General features: G+C 42.5%; 2 protein-coding genes across 2 annotated transcripts; both read right to left on the bottom strand.

Moving 5' to 3' along the window:
* Nucleotides 1-893: 893 nt before the first annotated feature.
* Nucleotides 894-8,742, bottom strand: LOC115142350 (catechol O-methyltransferase B-like). The gene is made up of 5 exons (XM_065001934.1): nt 8,658-8,742; nt 6,936-7,040; nt 6,572-6,677; nt 1,783-1,914; nt 894-1,603 (listed from the first exon to the last, which is right to left on the bottom strand). The coding sequence occupies exons 1-4, from the start codon at nt 8,661-8,663 to the stop codon at nt 1,841-1,843; spliced, it is 291 nt and encodes a 96-aa protein (XP_064858006.1). The 5' UTR covers nt 8,664-8,742; the 3' UTR covers nt 894-1,603; nt 1,783-1,840.
* LOC115143386 (SRSF protein kinase 3-like) lies at nt 8,020-15,962 on the bottom strand. The gene is made up of 15 exons (XM_029683750.2): nt 15,756-15,962; nt 14,563-15,008; nt 14,340-14,448; nt 14,137-14,224; nt 13,623-13,710; nt 13,391-13,497; nt 13,082-13,247; nt 12,772-12,797; nt 12,567-12,623; nt 11,638-12,010; nt 11,236-11,333; nt 10,961-11,068; nt 10,802-10,871; nt 10,620-10,712; nt 8,020-10,440 (listed from the first exon to the last, which is right to left on the bottom strand). Exons 2-15 carry the CDS (start codon nt 14,891-14,893, stop codon nt 10,256-10,258), a joined length of 1,899 nt encoding a protein of 632 aa, XP_029539610.1. The 5' UTR covers nt 14,894-15,008; nt 15,756-15,962; the 3' UTR covers nt 8,020-10,255.
* Between the last annotated feature and the right edge of the window lie 825 nt (nt 15,963-16,787).

Here is a 16,787-nt window from a genome sequence, read left to right as displayed (position 1 = left end):
CGTCTTGATTTGGCCCATCACGCCATCATTCCCAAATAGACCTATTCCCATATTTAATATGTGATGATATTCAGTGCCGTTTCTTCGTTGTTTTAGCGAAAAGTCAATCTATTAACATCTCAGATATTATATTTATTTTCCCAAAATAACTGTAATGGACTCAAATCGTTCAATAACATAAAAAAATGTGTTTTAGTTCATAAAAACATATTGAAAACGTTGGTTTTCGAGGCTTCCGTGTGTAGCATCATGTCTAAATCAGTAGAAAAAGTAGAAAAAGCACATTACGCCACTGAGATTCGACAAATCACTGCCAAATCCCTTAAAAGCTCTCCCCCTCTCGCTCTCTGTTTCTCTCTGTCACTCCCCATCTCTCTGTTGACCCCCCTCCCTCTCTCTCTCCCGAACCCTCTTCTCTCTCAGTGCACTAATGGCCACAGATTGGGATTATCATGCGGGCGTCTGTGAAGAAATCCCTAGGTGGACTAGCCTATATATTTTTATGCAGCTTGTTCTATATGTAGTCCCTCCCCATTTATGATGGAACACCGTCACTCTGTCACTTTGCAGGGGAGATTAGAAAGGCATTGATTTGATTCATACATTCTCATACACACATGTTAATTCACATGTCGAAATATCATGTAAGGGACATATTCTACCAACTATCAACTGAAACAATACTGTGATTCACAATCAGGTACATCTGGTGCATTTGTTTCTCTACTGTATAGATGTGATCATTTTCTATAGCATCTCCAGGATAAGTCACATTAATCAGTACTGTCAATATCCGACTTACGTTAATACCTTAGTGATCTGTTTGATACCCATTGGATTTTATCAAATCAAAGATTTAAATCTATAAAATTAGTTTAAAGCAGTGCAACATAGACCTTTCTCACAGAACCTTTAATAACTCAATGTAGATCTGATACAGTGTCAAAACAAAATATTAATAATTATTTTAAGTTGCTAGATATGGTGTAAGACTTTAGACCATTTTCTGTCTACCTACACCAGAAAGAAGGCTATAAATGCTATGAAGTTATGACGGGACCACGGCATGCTGCTTTTCAGTTGTCTGATTGAATATCTAAAAAGGCACACCACTGCCACCTAGTGTATTAAATCCATGTTTGAAAAAGACATCACACTACTATAATTCTGCAGCTGTAAAACTGATGGTATTTTCATCATTTGCATAGCAAGACAGCATTGTGACAATGTCAAAACACAAGTAGAAATAGTTTTTCAAAGACATATTTGCTTACTCTAGATAACATCAGTTCTACAGATAAAGAAATGCTTAGCACAGTAAGTTACAGCATGTCATAAGGCGGCACTTTGAATTGAAACTAACCCAAAATGTTTTATCAAGAGAGAGTTGGTGTTTTAAAGCAAGATGCTCGCTGTTTGGCTAGTACCCTAAGAACACAGACTTCCCCAGGACGTTCTCTGCTTTAGTGTACTCCAGGTGTGATCTGTAGTAGTGGCTGTTGTAGTGAGAGCTGTTGCAGACGTACTACAGATAGTCAGGGGTTCCTGGACAGATGACATTGTCTGCCAGCATCACTGTGCCTTTCTGTATGAGACCACACTCCTAGAGAGAGAGGGAGATAGGAGGATAGAGTTGGGGGAATGGGAGAAAGAGAAGGAGAAAGAGAGAGAATAATTACATTTGTTTTGTGTTTTGATTGATCATATCAATCAATGTAAGAGTGTAAGACTATCAATGATTCCCTATAATCACAGGACGGTCAAATTAGTTATCTTACATACCTTCAGAAGTTTTGTGTCAGGAAGGTAGCGATCTTTCTAGTGGTCCAGGAAAACTAAGTCAAAAGCCTGGGCCCCGAAATGCTCCTTCAATCGAGGGATCCAAGTTCCTGAGGCTCCTTCCACTTGCTGCACCTGGACAACAGTAATGAGATCTCATCTAAGCTTCTGAGCTACAACTGACCTGTATGTTGTAACATCTACAACCCACCCAAATTTACAGGAATGTACATCCTGTTCATCATCATGTCATTATGTTAATCCATCCCAATCTCCTTTAACCTTCTCCTCCAGTCCTGACCATCTGATGACTTGACGAGCAGTGTCAGAATAATCTGGGTTGAACTCCAAGGTAATGACACTGACGCCAGGGGGTAATAGGCGAGCTATTCACACTGTTGAGTACCCACAGTAAGTGCCTAACTCCAAGACACTTCATTGACCACAGAGTCCGGAATGGAGCCTGTAATGAACACATACAGTGTATAGACACACACACACACACACAAATATGTGGCCTGAGTCAAGACCAGGTAGACATGTGGCCTGGGGTGGTCTAGCAATCTAAGCCTTTGCCTCTGGAACACATACAGTAAATACTGCTGCAGCCTACTGCTCTTCTAGCACTATATCTCTATCCAATAATCATACATTTACATTTACATTTAAGTCATTTAGCAGACGCTCTTATCCAGAGCGACTTACAAATTGGTGCATTCACCTTATGACATCCAGTGGAACAGTAGCGCATCTAAATCTTTTAAGGGGGGTGAGAGGGATTACTTTATCCTATCCTAGGTATTCCTTAAAGAGGTGGGGTTTCAGGTGTCTCCGGAAGGTGGTGATTGACTCCGCTGTCCTGGCGTCGTGAGGGAGTTTGTTCCACCATTGGGGGGCCAGAGCAGCGAACAGTTTTGATGGGCTGGGCGGGAACTGTACTTCCTCAGTGGTAGGGAGGCGAGCAGGCCAGAGGTGGATGAACGCAGTGCCCTTGTTTGGGTGTAGGGCCTGATCAGAGCCTGGAGGTACTGAGGTGCCGTTCCCCTCACAGCTCTGTAGGCAAGCACCATGGTCTTGTAGCGGATGCGAGCTTCAACTGGAAGCCAGTGGAGAGAGCGGAGGAACGGGGTGACGTGAGAGAACTTGGGAAGGTTGAACACCAGACGGGCTGCGGCGTTCTGGATGAGTTGTAGGGGTTTAATGGCACAGGCAGGGAGCCCAGCCAACAGCGAGTTGCAGTAATCCAGACGGGAGATGACGAGTGCCTGGATTAGGACCTGCGCCGCTTCCTGTGTGAGGCAGGGTCGTACTCTGCGGATGTTGTAGAGCATGAACCTACAGGAACGGGCCACCGCCTTGATGTTAGTTGAGAACGACAGGGTGTTGTCCAGGATCACGCCAAGGTTCTTAGCGCTCTGGGAGGAGGACACAATGGAGTTGTCAACCGTGATGGCGAGATCATGGAACGGGCAGTCCTTCCCGGGAGGAAGAGCAGCTCCGTCTTGCCGAGGTTCAGCTTGAGGTGGTGATCCGTCATCCACACTGATATGTCTGCCAGACATGCAGAGATGCGATTCGCCACCTGATCATCAGAAGGGGGAAAGGAGAAGATTAATTGTGTGTCGTCTGCATAGCAATGATAGGAGAGACCATGTGAGGTTATGACAGAGCCAAGTGACTTGGTGTATAGCGAGAATAGGAGAGGGCCTAGAACAGAGCCCTGGGGGACACCAGTGGTGAGAGCACGTGGTGTGGAGACGGATTCTCGCCACGCCACCTGGTAGGAGCGACCTGTCAGGTAGGACGCAATCCAAGCGTGGGCCGCGCCGGAGATGCCCAACTCGGAGAGGGTGGAGAGGAGGATCTGATGGTTCACAGTATCGAAGGCAGCCGATAGGTCTAGAAGGATGAGAGCAGAGGAGAGAGAGTTAGCTTTAGCAGTGCGGAGCGCCTCCGTGATACAGAGAAGAGCAGTCTCAGTTGAATGACTAGTCTTGAAACCTGACTGATTTGGATCAAGAAGGTCATTCTGAGAGAGATAGCGGGAGAGCTGGCCAAGGACGGCACGTTCAAGAGTTTTGGAGAGAAAAGAAAGAAGGGATACTGGTCTGTAGTTGTTGACATCGGAGGGATCGAGTGTAGGTTTTTTCAGAAGGGGTGCAACTCTCGCTCTCTTGAAGACGGAAGGGACGTAGCCAGCGGTCAGGGATGAGTTGATGAGCGAGGTGAGGTAGGGGAGAAGGTCTCCGGAAATGGTCTGGAGAAGAGAGGAGGGGATAGGGTCAAGCGGGCAGGTTGTTGGGCGGCCGGCCGTCACAAGACGCGAGATTTCATCTGGAGAGAGGGGGGAGAAAGAGGTCAGAGCGCAGGGTAGGGCAGTGTGAGCAGAACCAGCGGTGTCGTTTGACTTAACAAACGAGGATCGGATGTCGTCGACCTTCTTTTCAAAATGGTTGACGAAGTCATCTGCAGAGAGGGAGGAGGGGGAGGGGGAGGAGGATTCAGGAGGGAGGAGAAGGTTGCAAAGAGCTTCCTAGGGTTAGAGGCAGATGCTTGGAATTTAGAGTGGTAGAAAGTGGCTTTAGCAGCAGAGAGAGAAGAGGAAAATGTAGAGAGGAGGGAGTGAAAGGATGTCAGGTCCGCAGGGAGGCGAGTTTTCCTCCATTTCCGCTCGGCTGCCCGGAGCCCTGTTCTGTGAGCTCGCAATGAGTCGTTGAGCCACGGAGCGGGAGGGGAGGACCGAGCCGGCCTGGAGGATAGGGGACATAGAGAGTCAAAGGATGCAGAAAGGGAGGAGAGGAGGGTTGAGGAGGCAGAATCAGGAGATAGGTTGGAGAAGGTTTGAGCAGAGGGAAGAGATGATAGGATGGAAGAGGAGAGAGTAGCGGGGAGAGAGAGCGAAGGTTGGGACGGCGCGATACCATCCGAGTAGGGGCAGTGTGGGAAGTGTTGGATGAGAGCGAGAGGGAGAAGGATACAAGGTAGTGGTCGGAGACTTGGAGGGGAGTTGCAATGAGGTTAGTGGAAGAACAGCATCTAGTAAAGATGAGGTCGAGCGTATTTCCTGCCTTGTGAGTAGGGGGGGAAGGTGAGAGGGTGAGGTCAGAAGAGAAGAGGAGTGGAAAGAAGGAGGCAGAGAGGAATGAGTCAAAGGTAGACGTGGGGAGGTTAAAGTCGCCCAGAACTGTGAGAGGTGAGCCGTCCTCAGGAAAGGAGCTTATCAAGGCATCAAGCTCATTGATGAACTCTCCGAGGGAACCTGGAGGGCGATAAATGATAAGGATGTTAAGCTTGAAAGGGCTGGTAACTGTGACAGCATGGAATTCAAAGGAGGCGATAGACAGATGGGTAAGGGGAGAAAGAGAGAATGACCACTTGGGAGAGATGAGGATCCCGGTGCCACCACCCCGCTGACCAGAAGCTCTCGGGGTGTGCGAGAACACGTGGGCAGACGAAGAGAGAGCAGTAGGAGTAGCAGTGTTGTCTGTGGTGATCCATGTTTCCGTCAGTGCCAAGAAGTCGAGGGACTGGAGGGTGGCATAGGCTGAGATGAACTCTGCCTTGTTGGCCGCAGATCGGCAGTTCCAGAGGCAACCGGAGACCTGGAACTCCACGTGGGTCGTGCGCGCTGGGACCACCAGATTAGGGTGGCCGCGGCCACGGGGTGTGGAGCGTTTGTATGGTCTGTGCAGAGAGGAGAGAACAGGGATAGACAGACACATAGTTGACAGGCTACACAAGAGGCTACGCTAATGCAAAGGAGATTGGAATGACAAGTGGACTACACGTCTCGAGTGTTCAGAAAGTTGAGCTTACGAGACTGAAAGAAATATATACATTCCCCTCCAAAATGATTAGCACTCTTGATGGAGATAAGCAAAACAGACTGTATATAATAAAACAAATACATATGTATTGTTATATACTACTACAATTGCTCAAGAAAAATATTTGTTTAACAAGTTTACAAAATAATAATAATAATAACATTTTTGTCTCATCTCACCAAACCACCCAGTTCCAAATTGTTACATTTGTTAGTTGAGCTCAATGAAGGCTTTTTTATGGCAACCCTTCCAACTAGCCAATTGGCCTAAAAGTGGCGTGTAACTGTTGAATTGTTGACTTGGTCACCCCAAGATGCAACCAAATTCTGTAATTCTCCAACTGTGGCTCTTGGACTTATCTTTGTCTCCTGAACCATCTTTCTCAGATACACATGAGTCCTACTCCAGGCACATTTACCACTGTTCCAGTGGTTTTAAACGTCTCAATTGTTGTCCTAATAGTGCTAAAAGGTATATTTTGTTTTTAAGTCATTTTTTTTGTACACATTGCCTGATTTATGAAAGTCAACAACCATTTTTCTCTTTTCATTTGTGAGTTCTTTACATTTCCCCATTGTGATTTTACATGCGTGTTACCTAATTTTGATACCCCATTGAAACAAGAAACCATGGAAGGTCAGAATACAGTTCCTTAATTAAACTGAGATTAACTTTAAGAAATTATAATGTTAATGCAGATTTGATTTTGTTTGATTTTATTTATAATAATAATCTTTATGGGTGGCATTTTTAAAAACTTTTAAACAAAATCTCTTTCTCTGAGCAATTGTATTAGTATAAAATAATATAGATATATTTTATACAGAATTTTTTGTTAATCTTTATAAAGGATGGCAATCATTTTGGAGGTGACTGTAGATATAAAGAAGATTACGTATGAAAAGAACTTTGCATTCAGCTGGTTATCGATAACCCATTCAAAGAACATTTAATCCATACAGCACCTTTCTCCTCGCACACATTCATGGCCCATTCTCTATGTTTGCAGAAGTGGTCGATGGCTGTGATCACACTCTGGGGGTCTACCACAGCGGCTTTCCTCTGCACTGCCTTCAGAAGATGGTAGATATTTCAGAGGGGAAATGACAGCTGGTATTGTACATATATGATGAGGCATACATTACGTTACACGATTAGGCCTAGATTAAAGGGATGACACACACACACTGTCATTTCACTCTGAAACTCTGGAAGGGAAATACTGTCATGTAACCTTTCATGACAGGTCTGGGAGAATCACAATACCACCATACTAAAGCATTTTCTTTAAACCAAAGACTGGACTGTAAATCTGTTTAGAGAGCTCACCTGAGGACGTGATGTCCGGGTCAAAGTGTCAAGAGCACGCTCCACGATGACATCATGCCACAGTAGTGCCAGTCTTCCATGATACTGCATAGCTGTGGGGATCACCTAGCGGTAGAGAGCAAAGAGGAAAGCTGCTCCGTCGATCTAACCAGAAAGAAGGCTCAGCCACATGCTAGGACACACAAGATTAATTAACTGTAATATAAAAAAAAAATTGTTTAGTGGCTGCTTATATTTGTCCTAAGTCTTTTTTGCATATGCCAACTCCCCCTGAGACACCCTCTGAGAATTTATGATAAACACATAAGTCCATAGAAACACTGTACCCATTTAAAAATATTTTGCAATACAGTATGTCCACAAGAAATCTGCATGACCATAGCGAAATTAATAGCTCCTTTAGTACTAGGCTAATGAAAAGGGTGTTTACTATGTAGCAGATGACACTCAAACATATCCTCCTGCGTTATTATTTAAGCCCTGTTGTCATATCCACGTATTACTCTCCAGCAGAGAGCAATTTATATTAATATTATAAACAAATACATTAATGTGTCCAGGTGGATGTTGATTATGGCAGCCCCCGGCACCTCTCTGATTCAGAGGGGTTGGGTTACATGCGGAAGACACATTTCAGTTGAGTGCATTCAGTTGTACAACTGACTAGGTATCCCACTTTCCTTTCCAGTTAAGTGTTACAAATAATACTAACTAATCCCACTGGACTATGACAAAGTAACAACAAATATATAAAGTGTCTATGCATTAAGAAAAGACAGTCAACAATATAACGCTCATATTGAAAATCCAAACCACCTCTGAAACATGGTGGTTGAGTTGAAGAAAAGTGCAAAAAGGATAAGAACTCAGCCTTAAGCCAAAACACAGAAAAAAAGGAAATGTCGGTTTTCTGTGAAAACAGAAAAGAGCACGGGGAGGGACTCTTAAACCTTTAATAGAAAATGTAACTCATGTCTGAAAGACCAGGAGAGGCTGAGCTGAGGTAATGCCTATTAAGTTGGGCTTTGAGTTGCATAGCAACGGGCAGAACAGGTCAAGAACTGTGAAACAAAAGCCATGGCACTGGGGTTGTTAGCATCTTTACTTTGGCTTTCTTACACATGTACTGTATCTACATACATAAAAGCCTCTGGAAATGAATAAGGCATGGTTTGCTCAGTCAGGCGCTTTGATATAGTGTCTTCATTTGATAGCAAATATACTTTGAGTTGTTTGATGAAGCAGATTAACTGTACCATATCCCAGTGGGCATTACACCCCAGTGAATCAAGGTAGTTTGGTGACTAAACTGAAAATCTATATAAAATAAAATATTACAGTCAGATTATACTAAATGATTATAAATTGCAATGTACAAAGAGCGAGAACTCAATGAAACACAACTCTGAAGATCATTCCAGGGTGAGGTGAAGAGAAAAACACATGCCACACATATTTAGCTTCAATAACCTCTGATGTAATTATGGGATCTGAAAAGTTCCATTCAAATCTACACAATTCAACAAGTAAAAAATGTTAAAATGCTCTACAATATCACAAGATGTTAAAAAAGAGAAGACAATTCACTGCACTGTTAACATAAAAACACAGTTGCAACCAACAATGCAAGCATGCACAAGGTAGTAGCTATTTAGTTTACTACTTTACGATGCAAAGACAGATCAAATACATGCAAACGCCATAACATTACACGGATCTCACTTCCATCTGAAGCTCGTCTGTCTCCAATCAGGGTGGTGATATTCTTCCTTCTTGATGCTGCCTCTCACCATAAAACTGTTTCACACCTGCCAGCAGTTTGTGTCTCACACATGAGCGCACTCACATTTTCATGAGACTAACCCCTCCCTAAGCGTCAATCTGCAGTTGCTACATCCATTTTTAGACTTTTAAATGAATGATGTATACCCATTAATTTTTTGAAGAATATAACTTATTGATGCCTCATGAGCTGTCGTTCCCCATCAGAACAAACTATATATGCTTGTTTTACTCCTTTGTTTGTAAACAATGTAAATTGGAACAAACACTGTATAGCCTTAAAACATGGATTAGGTAAACAGCTGAGGGAGGGGGCTGGAGAAATGTAACCACTCAAACTCATTGAGAGCTTTAGATACAAGGACTGACCATTGGTGGCTGGGTGGCCGCTTTGTTATTGTTTGAACTGCAGATTGCCACTTTAATGTGAACTGAGAGGAATGTGTGGCTGTGGAGATCTCACTAAAGCACACTTTCAGTCATCAACACATACTCACAGCACACTCACACAGAAAGAAGGGACGGCACAGAAGGAAGCAGTGAAAACAGGGGAGGTATGGCTTACCCTGCATGGACTGGGTGACCGGGCTACAGTTTTGAGCCCTACTCAACAGTATCCTAATCCCCTTTGAAGCCACTGCTTCTTCGTCATTCCATTAGGTCTTATGCACGGGAGGTTGGTGGTACCTTAATTGGGGAGGACGGGCTTGTGGTAATGGCTGGAGTGGAATTGGTGGAATGATATCAAATACATCAAACACATGGTTTGATGCCATTCCATTTGCTGCATTCCAGCCATTATTATGAGCATTCCTCCCTCAGCAGCCTCCACTGGTCTTATGACAGGATTCAGGTGAATCACATAGGCTGCGTATAGACAGGCAGCCTATTTGAATTTTTTTCCCACTAATTTGTCTTTTGACCAATCACCAATTAGTGAAAAGAATATCAGAATTGGGGTGCCTGTCTAAATGCAGCCATAGAGTATTCTGAATTCATACATGAATTGGCTAAATTAACACAATGTCTAACCCTATTTTTATTAATTCTGTCAAAATCTTTTTTATCTTATTATTCAGAGAAAAGCGATAGATAATGAAAGCCTTGTATAAACAAATAACATTTATTCAATGAAACTCAAAAACAAAAATAGAGCTTTCCCAGCAGAGGCAGACTGGCCATCTGGCATATCTCTCCAAATCAAAAGTTATTTTCTTTACATCAAAGGTGTTAAATAATCAGACAAAATATATTGATAGTTGACTGCTCTCCCTGAGCAAACAGAAAAATAACATTGCAGAAGATCAGCTGAAAAAATAACACTTGCTGAATATCAGCCATTACCCACTATTCAAACATCATATTAAGGCACTTGTCCCAGCCTGTGTCACCTGTGTAACCTCTGTGTCATCGGTGAGACTGCTCTGTATCCATGAGGAGATCCAGATCGGGTTCAGACACTGGGCAGCGGTGGTGGCTTTGTGTCTATAAGGAGATCCAGGGGGGGTTTAGACAGACACCAGGCAGTGGTATGATGTCTATAAGGAGATCCAGGGGTGTTTCAGACACTGGGCAGCGGTGGCTCTCTTCTCTGGGAGGGGCTCCAGCATGGTGAGGAGGAAAGCACTGAACTGGACTGCCTGTTCCCGCGGCCACTCATACTTATCCAGCAGGATCTCACACAAACTCCACGGTTTCAGCCTTGAGATGCGCCGCAGATGCCCTGTGAGCAAACAAGGGAAAGAGTGTTACATGATTACACTAGGGATTGACTGAACAGGATATGTAAACGGAATTTGATATTGTGGGTGAAACTAAAATAAAGGTACATTTTCACCAAAATATGAATCATATGCTAAAGGAAACCACTATGGTGGATACAACAATTGTGAATAGATATACCATTGTGATTGAAATATCGCTTGGAGTTTCTCCCTGAGAGGGCAAACTGGGATGGAAGGGGTCCCAGCAACTCAATTATGTGAGCAATGTGATCTGATGGGAGACATTAAAGCATTTTTTTAAAGAGCAAGGACAATCACCAGGAAAAACACAGGACAGAGAGGAGAAAGGATAAGGCTTACCTTCCTCTCGTGAGAAGTTGTCCCCTGAATGGGGTTCAAACAGATACTCCCCGGTAGCCAGCTCAAACGCCTTTATGGAAATGTAAGACTTCTCAATCAAATATATTTAGGACAGCTAACATTAACATAAGGGTGGATGTGGTGCTCCTGGGTTCTCACCATGCAGGCTATGCTCCAGATATCTGCAGGAGTGCCATAGTCAGACCCGATCAGGACCTCAACAGAGCGGTACTGGCAGGTCTGGATGTCTTCTGTGAAATGTTTGTACTGGAGGAGAGCAGAGATGAAGACTTAGCACTCCATACCATGAGCAATTAGTTGATAATAAGCTGTATCATTTCAATGTAATGTATTTTGTCTTCTAAGACATTGTATTTATTAATACATATATATTCATTCAAATACATAATGTCTGTAGACAGATAGTAACTCACCACCCAGCAGGCGTTTCCCAGATCTGCAATCTTGATGCTGATTTTATCAGCATTCTGTGGCTTCAGAAGATTCACCAACAGATCTGTTTCACTTAACCCTGAAACAAAATAAAAAAGCAGATACCTCAGATAGATATTACTGAATAATTCTACACCTGTCCACTACAATAACGGATGCGCTGTGAGTGCTCTGGTGTAAAATGGTTGCTTTGTACGAGGTATTACAACACGCAATTTCAATCATGTAAATTAACTTAATCATCAGCATATGCATGACATAGTATATTGCAAATCATACAAGTTCATTTGAAAGACTAGTGGACAGGTATTCTGACATGTATACTACACGGTAATATGCTATTACAATATACTCTAAACTGCTGGCTCCAGAGCAAGACTGACCATGTGATGGTGATGAGGGCAGGTTGTCTCTCTGGGTAGAATGATGTAACACTATAGATTGTCTAGAACAGTGAGACATTGTAGTCAATGATGGTGCATCTTCCATCGGTGACGAGGCCGACTCCTTGCTGTCAGAGACCATTGCTTTTTCATGCAGCAGGGTCCGTCTCCAAGTAGTATGCACAGGACCTGAAGGCTTAGGGGACGAGGTGGAATTAGGGATGCTACAGGGAGTGGTGATATTAGAGAATGACACATGAGGTTTCTCCCTCTTCTGACGGCCAACTAAAGTGTCCTCGCCCTTCTGCGGCTGTTGTTGTTTCTTCTCCTTCCTCGACAACCTGGCCATCGGGATCCTGGAGACCTTCCCAGTCTATGAGCACAGTCACAGTAGTTTGATGGGAAACTTAAAATGGGATTCACATCTCTCATGTTGCAGCATGCAACAGTGTTCAATCTCTGCAAATATTGTACATTTTCTTAAATATCAGAACTGCATATCCCCTTTTCATGCAGTGCATGCTAATTATTGATGAGTTTATCAAGGTGAGCAATTTCACTACAAATGCAAAGGTGTAGTTATGAATACTGATTGAATACATAAAGACTGATTACAAACAGACATTTGTAGAATACATATATATTACATAAATACTGAATACAAACAGCATTAACAGAAATGCTGTTATTGTGCAGGTTATACACATTTTAAATAACACCCACCCACCCACACCCACCCACACCCACACACAACTGCTTTCATGGTTGAATGAGTAGAAAACCTGAAACAATACTGTAACTATTGACAACAGCCAAAACAAATGATATAACATAGCACATTTCCAGATCAAAGCTTTTCTCCAAAAGGACCTTCTGAGGGCCAATATGCAGTGAATCAGCACACACCCACAAAGCCAAGGCCATCTTACCCAAACCCCAAGAGCCTGGAAAGCCACCGTCAATTTCCCCATCAAGTTTGACACAATCTAATACCCAGGTTAATGCAGGAGGGGTAGGAGAGACAGAGGTGATAGATGAGGTAAACAAAAGATGAACAGAAAATATTTTTTCCGCCTTTGTAGCACTATGATTGGTTTATGCTTTGAGACAATAATAAAGAGTTGATTGTCATACCTGCTTTTCTCTTAGACCCGTGTTTGCTGGCATCAGTAGTAGATGAAGAGATCAGCAGGGCACAAGAGAGAAAGAAATCAAATCATAGAGAATGAGAAAAAAACAGACCCATCTATTGAAATCATATTAAACTTGTTAATCATCTCTTCCTAATATTCAGCACTGTTATTGTATCGCCATCTCTCTGTAACAAATCTTTTCCATTTCCCTCCATATAAAAATAAAATAAGTCAAACAGACAGAGGAATGCCATAGGGATATGTACTTAGTGACACGTGTATGCCAACATGGAATTGAGAGCAATACTAACCTGAACAGCTTGTGGGAGCAGAAGACACTGGCAGCTCCCATAGCTTGGTGTCGGCTGCCAGCTCCTGGACGTAAACCTCATCCACTCTCAAAAGGATGTTCTCTGGCTTGATGTCTGTGTGGATAATCTTGCATTTAGTGTGCAAGTAATCTAAGCCCTGAAGAACCTGTGATATGAGACAACAATGGTGATATACTGTGGCTACATGACAGCAGGGAACACACAAAGGAGATCATCAGTTCACAAAAGCTGCTCTGGATGATAAAATGCTAGAGATAATTTGGAGATCACAGGGGAAAGACACAGCACCTGTCTAAGGATGCTCTTAACACAGGGCAGGGGAAGGCCAGTGTAGTTGGATTTGATGATCCACTTCAGCAGCTGGTGACCCAGCACTTCAAGAACCATGCATACATCTGACACATAGCTGAATCAAGGAGAAACCATTTACATTAAATGTGCAAGTTAACATATGACACATGTTGTATGATAAAGATATTATGAGTAAAAGGATAATGTGTAGGTGGCTTTTAAAGGATACGCTCCCCATTGACTCCAGAGACTTTGAAGTCATCAATAAGCTGCACAACAGTGTCACGTTTAGGGTCAGATGGATCACTGTCCCTTACCTAAAAACAACATATTACAGGACATAACTGGAGAGTAAACATATTCCTTTTTAATTATCACCATTGTGCAACTAATAAAATTATATAGTTCCTACTAAACCTGGTTCTGGTTGATGAACAAGCAAGTAATTACACTGATTAGGCCACAGGTTAACATTTATTGTCATGAATCTTGCCCTGAAGGCAGAACTGAGCGATTTCTGCTAGATGGGCCAGCTGCAATGTCACAATTGGCTATATCATAAAAATGTATTTATGACAACAAAAATATATTCATTTAAGGATAAGTTTAAGTTCAAAATCTGATTGGATGACTTTGTGGTTATGCCAGCTAGTGACCACTCTGTAGAGCTGCCTCCTAGGCAACCTGTGATTAGGCATACACAGCAGAGAATAAAATGTTGAACATGGGCATATAATACTGACACATTTCAGAAGCTTGATCTCATCCAAAGCGGTCTCTGTGAAGGTTGGAGCACTCTTTACCAACTTCAGAGCCACGAAACGCCTCTTCCTGCACATACAAATAAACATTGTGAATCACTTGCTTCAGCTGTCATAATCACAATATGAAACCGAAGGTCAATCAATAACAAAAACAATGTTATCAGTATAACTATTATAATTACTCCATGTCCCAGCCTAGCCACACAGTAGAGAAGTGGCCCCATCCCAGCTTCTTCACCACCTGGTAACGGTCAATGAATATCTCTCCAATTTCCACCGGGTAGTACCCACCTACAATAAACAGTGAAACCTCTTTCCGATCAACAATAAACTGTATACAACAACTCCTTCTACCACACATGATTGTATTGTTGTTTGGTTATATTTGGCACACTGGTGAAGTACCTATGCAGTAATCAGATGGATTCTCCTGTTCCTCATCATCTGATCCCAAAATTTCAAGTGAAGGGGGATATGAATTTAAAGGGGCTGGGCTGGCAGCAGTGGGTAGTTTGATGGCAAAGGGTGGTTTGGGGGTAGGGGCAACTAGTGGTTTAGGGGTAAGGGATTTGGAGGTAATATGTGATTTGGGGATAAGAGAGGGTTTAGGGGTAAGCGGTGGGTTGGGGGCAGTGGATGAACTGAGGGTAAGGGTTGGGTTGGGGTTAACAGCAGGTAAACTGAGGGAAAGGGCTGATATTGCAGCAGCATATCTAGATGAAGGTTCATTGGACATTGTGACAAGGGACACACAATAGAACAGGGAGCCGACGCCTTCTAGCCTAGACAGCACAGGTCATGCAAGGGCAGGATTGAAGAAAATGGAGATGAAGATGGTACACGCAGAAGGCCTACGGCAAAAAGAAAAACAGACAAACTGTTCACTAAACTTTCACTGTTCACACTATTATAAGTTGACCTAATAGGCATTCATACATATGATATGTGAGGTTAATTCAGACGACACAACATGGCCAATACACTTAGTAAGCCTATTCAAATTCTACATTTAGTAAATCGTATAGTTCTTAGAGCCTGGCTGCAATGACATTTGAAAGGGCCCAGTGAATGTGCAAGCGTCCATTTATTTTTAGCTGGGTTTAGATGAATGGCATGTCAACGTAAATAGCTCTTCAAAGCTGGCCTGTAACTTTATTGACTGAGTGCATGCTGTCTATGAGTCTTTATTTCAAACCTGAGACAATTACAGCTATTGATACGACCGTCTCGGTCAAGTCATTAAGGTGTCAAAGAGTTGATGAAAAAGTCAATCCTTTGACCAATTCAGAACTGCCAAGTCCAACAAACCTAGCTATGTCATCTAAAGAAAAAGCTTTGTAACCGATATGAATTACATTTTTATAACAGATTTGTACAACTAACTAGCTAGCTAATGCAACGCGTAAATTAGCCTGAGTCTGTTCTCCACAAAAGTTGTTTAGCTAACGTTATTTGTTACAGATTGTCATTGCTTTGAAGCAACCGACTTCAAATTCGTGCGTTGCTACAATGTGACATATCAAGTAACAATTGCTTAAAAACTTTATTACACCCTGTAACTGTGAAAAAAAACACTGTAATATTTACCAAATACTTACATATAAAAATGAAAAACAGAGTCCTCCGATTTAACCAGTAAACTGAAGGACCGTTCCTTCTTCGTCAACGTTTGCTCTACTATGCGTCGCGAACGAACGGCTCTTTTGAAAGGATATTTTTGGTTAAGATTAGGAACCGAATCGTATCAGTGAAATACTCGTTAATTCGGCTCCCTGATTTGCATACTGCAGATACTGCTTTTTGAGCTCAAAATAACGTTTTTCTACGGTTACGTTACAAAATAATTACCTAAAGAATGTGAATCCTCACTACAGAAACAATAAATAGTGGGGAAAGCGCATGCATCTGGTCCACGCAAAAACGAATAATTTGGCCAGGTAAAAATGTATTTGAACGCGCATTTCACGATGTGAGATAATAGTATCTTACCTTTTGGGCTTTACATTGTAGATTTGCGATTTCTCATGGTTCTAGTTCAAGTTTTAAGCATTTTGAACAAAGAGCCGTTTGGGAGCCAAATTAGCCGGCTTTTTTTTACGTGAACGGAGCCAAATGGGCCAGCCGGCTCACCGAAAAGACTCGGAATGCCCATCACTAGCTGGCTCCGCGTGCGTGCGTGCCTGCCCATAAGCACAGCACACGTTCTGAAAATGACATGAGCTTTGCCAGTGTTTGATTGAGCAGTACATGCTGTGTGGCTGGCAGCACCATAAGCTACACTAGCAAGCTATTTAAACATGTTTTAAATATGTCAAATTGTGCCAAATTCTCCAAACAAAGCCAAAGTCATTAGAATTAGGCTAATAAGGATAACCGATGAAATGACCTATGATATATATATATTTTATTTGAGGCAAATCACTCACAGTAATTACTGTAAATACATGAACAGTCCAAGATTTACCATGATGATACTTTATTTAAAAAATATCAATGAATGTACCCCATCCTCCTCAAACATAAACTGTACAGTATTTCTCACCCCTTTGAAATATGGACATAGGATGAAAAAAATATCAGGAGAAAAACAGATAGGGATTTCAGTCAATATGTCACAAACAATTCCAGTC

The sequence above is a fragment of the Oncorhynchus nerka genome, linkage group LG15, assembly GCF_034236695.1.
Source record: "Oncorhynchus nerka isolate Pitt River linkage group LG15, Oner_Uvic_2.0, whole genome shotgun sequence".
Lineage (NCBI taxonomy): Eukaryota > Metazoa > Chordata > Actinopteri > Salmoniformes > Salmonidae > Oncorhynchus > Oncorhynchus nerka.
This window is presented reverse-complemented; position numbering and strand designations above follow the sequence as displayed.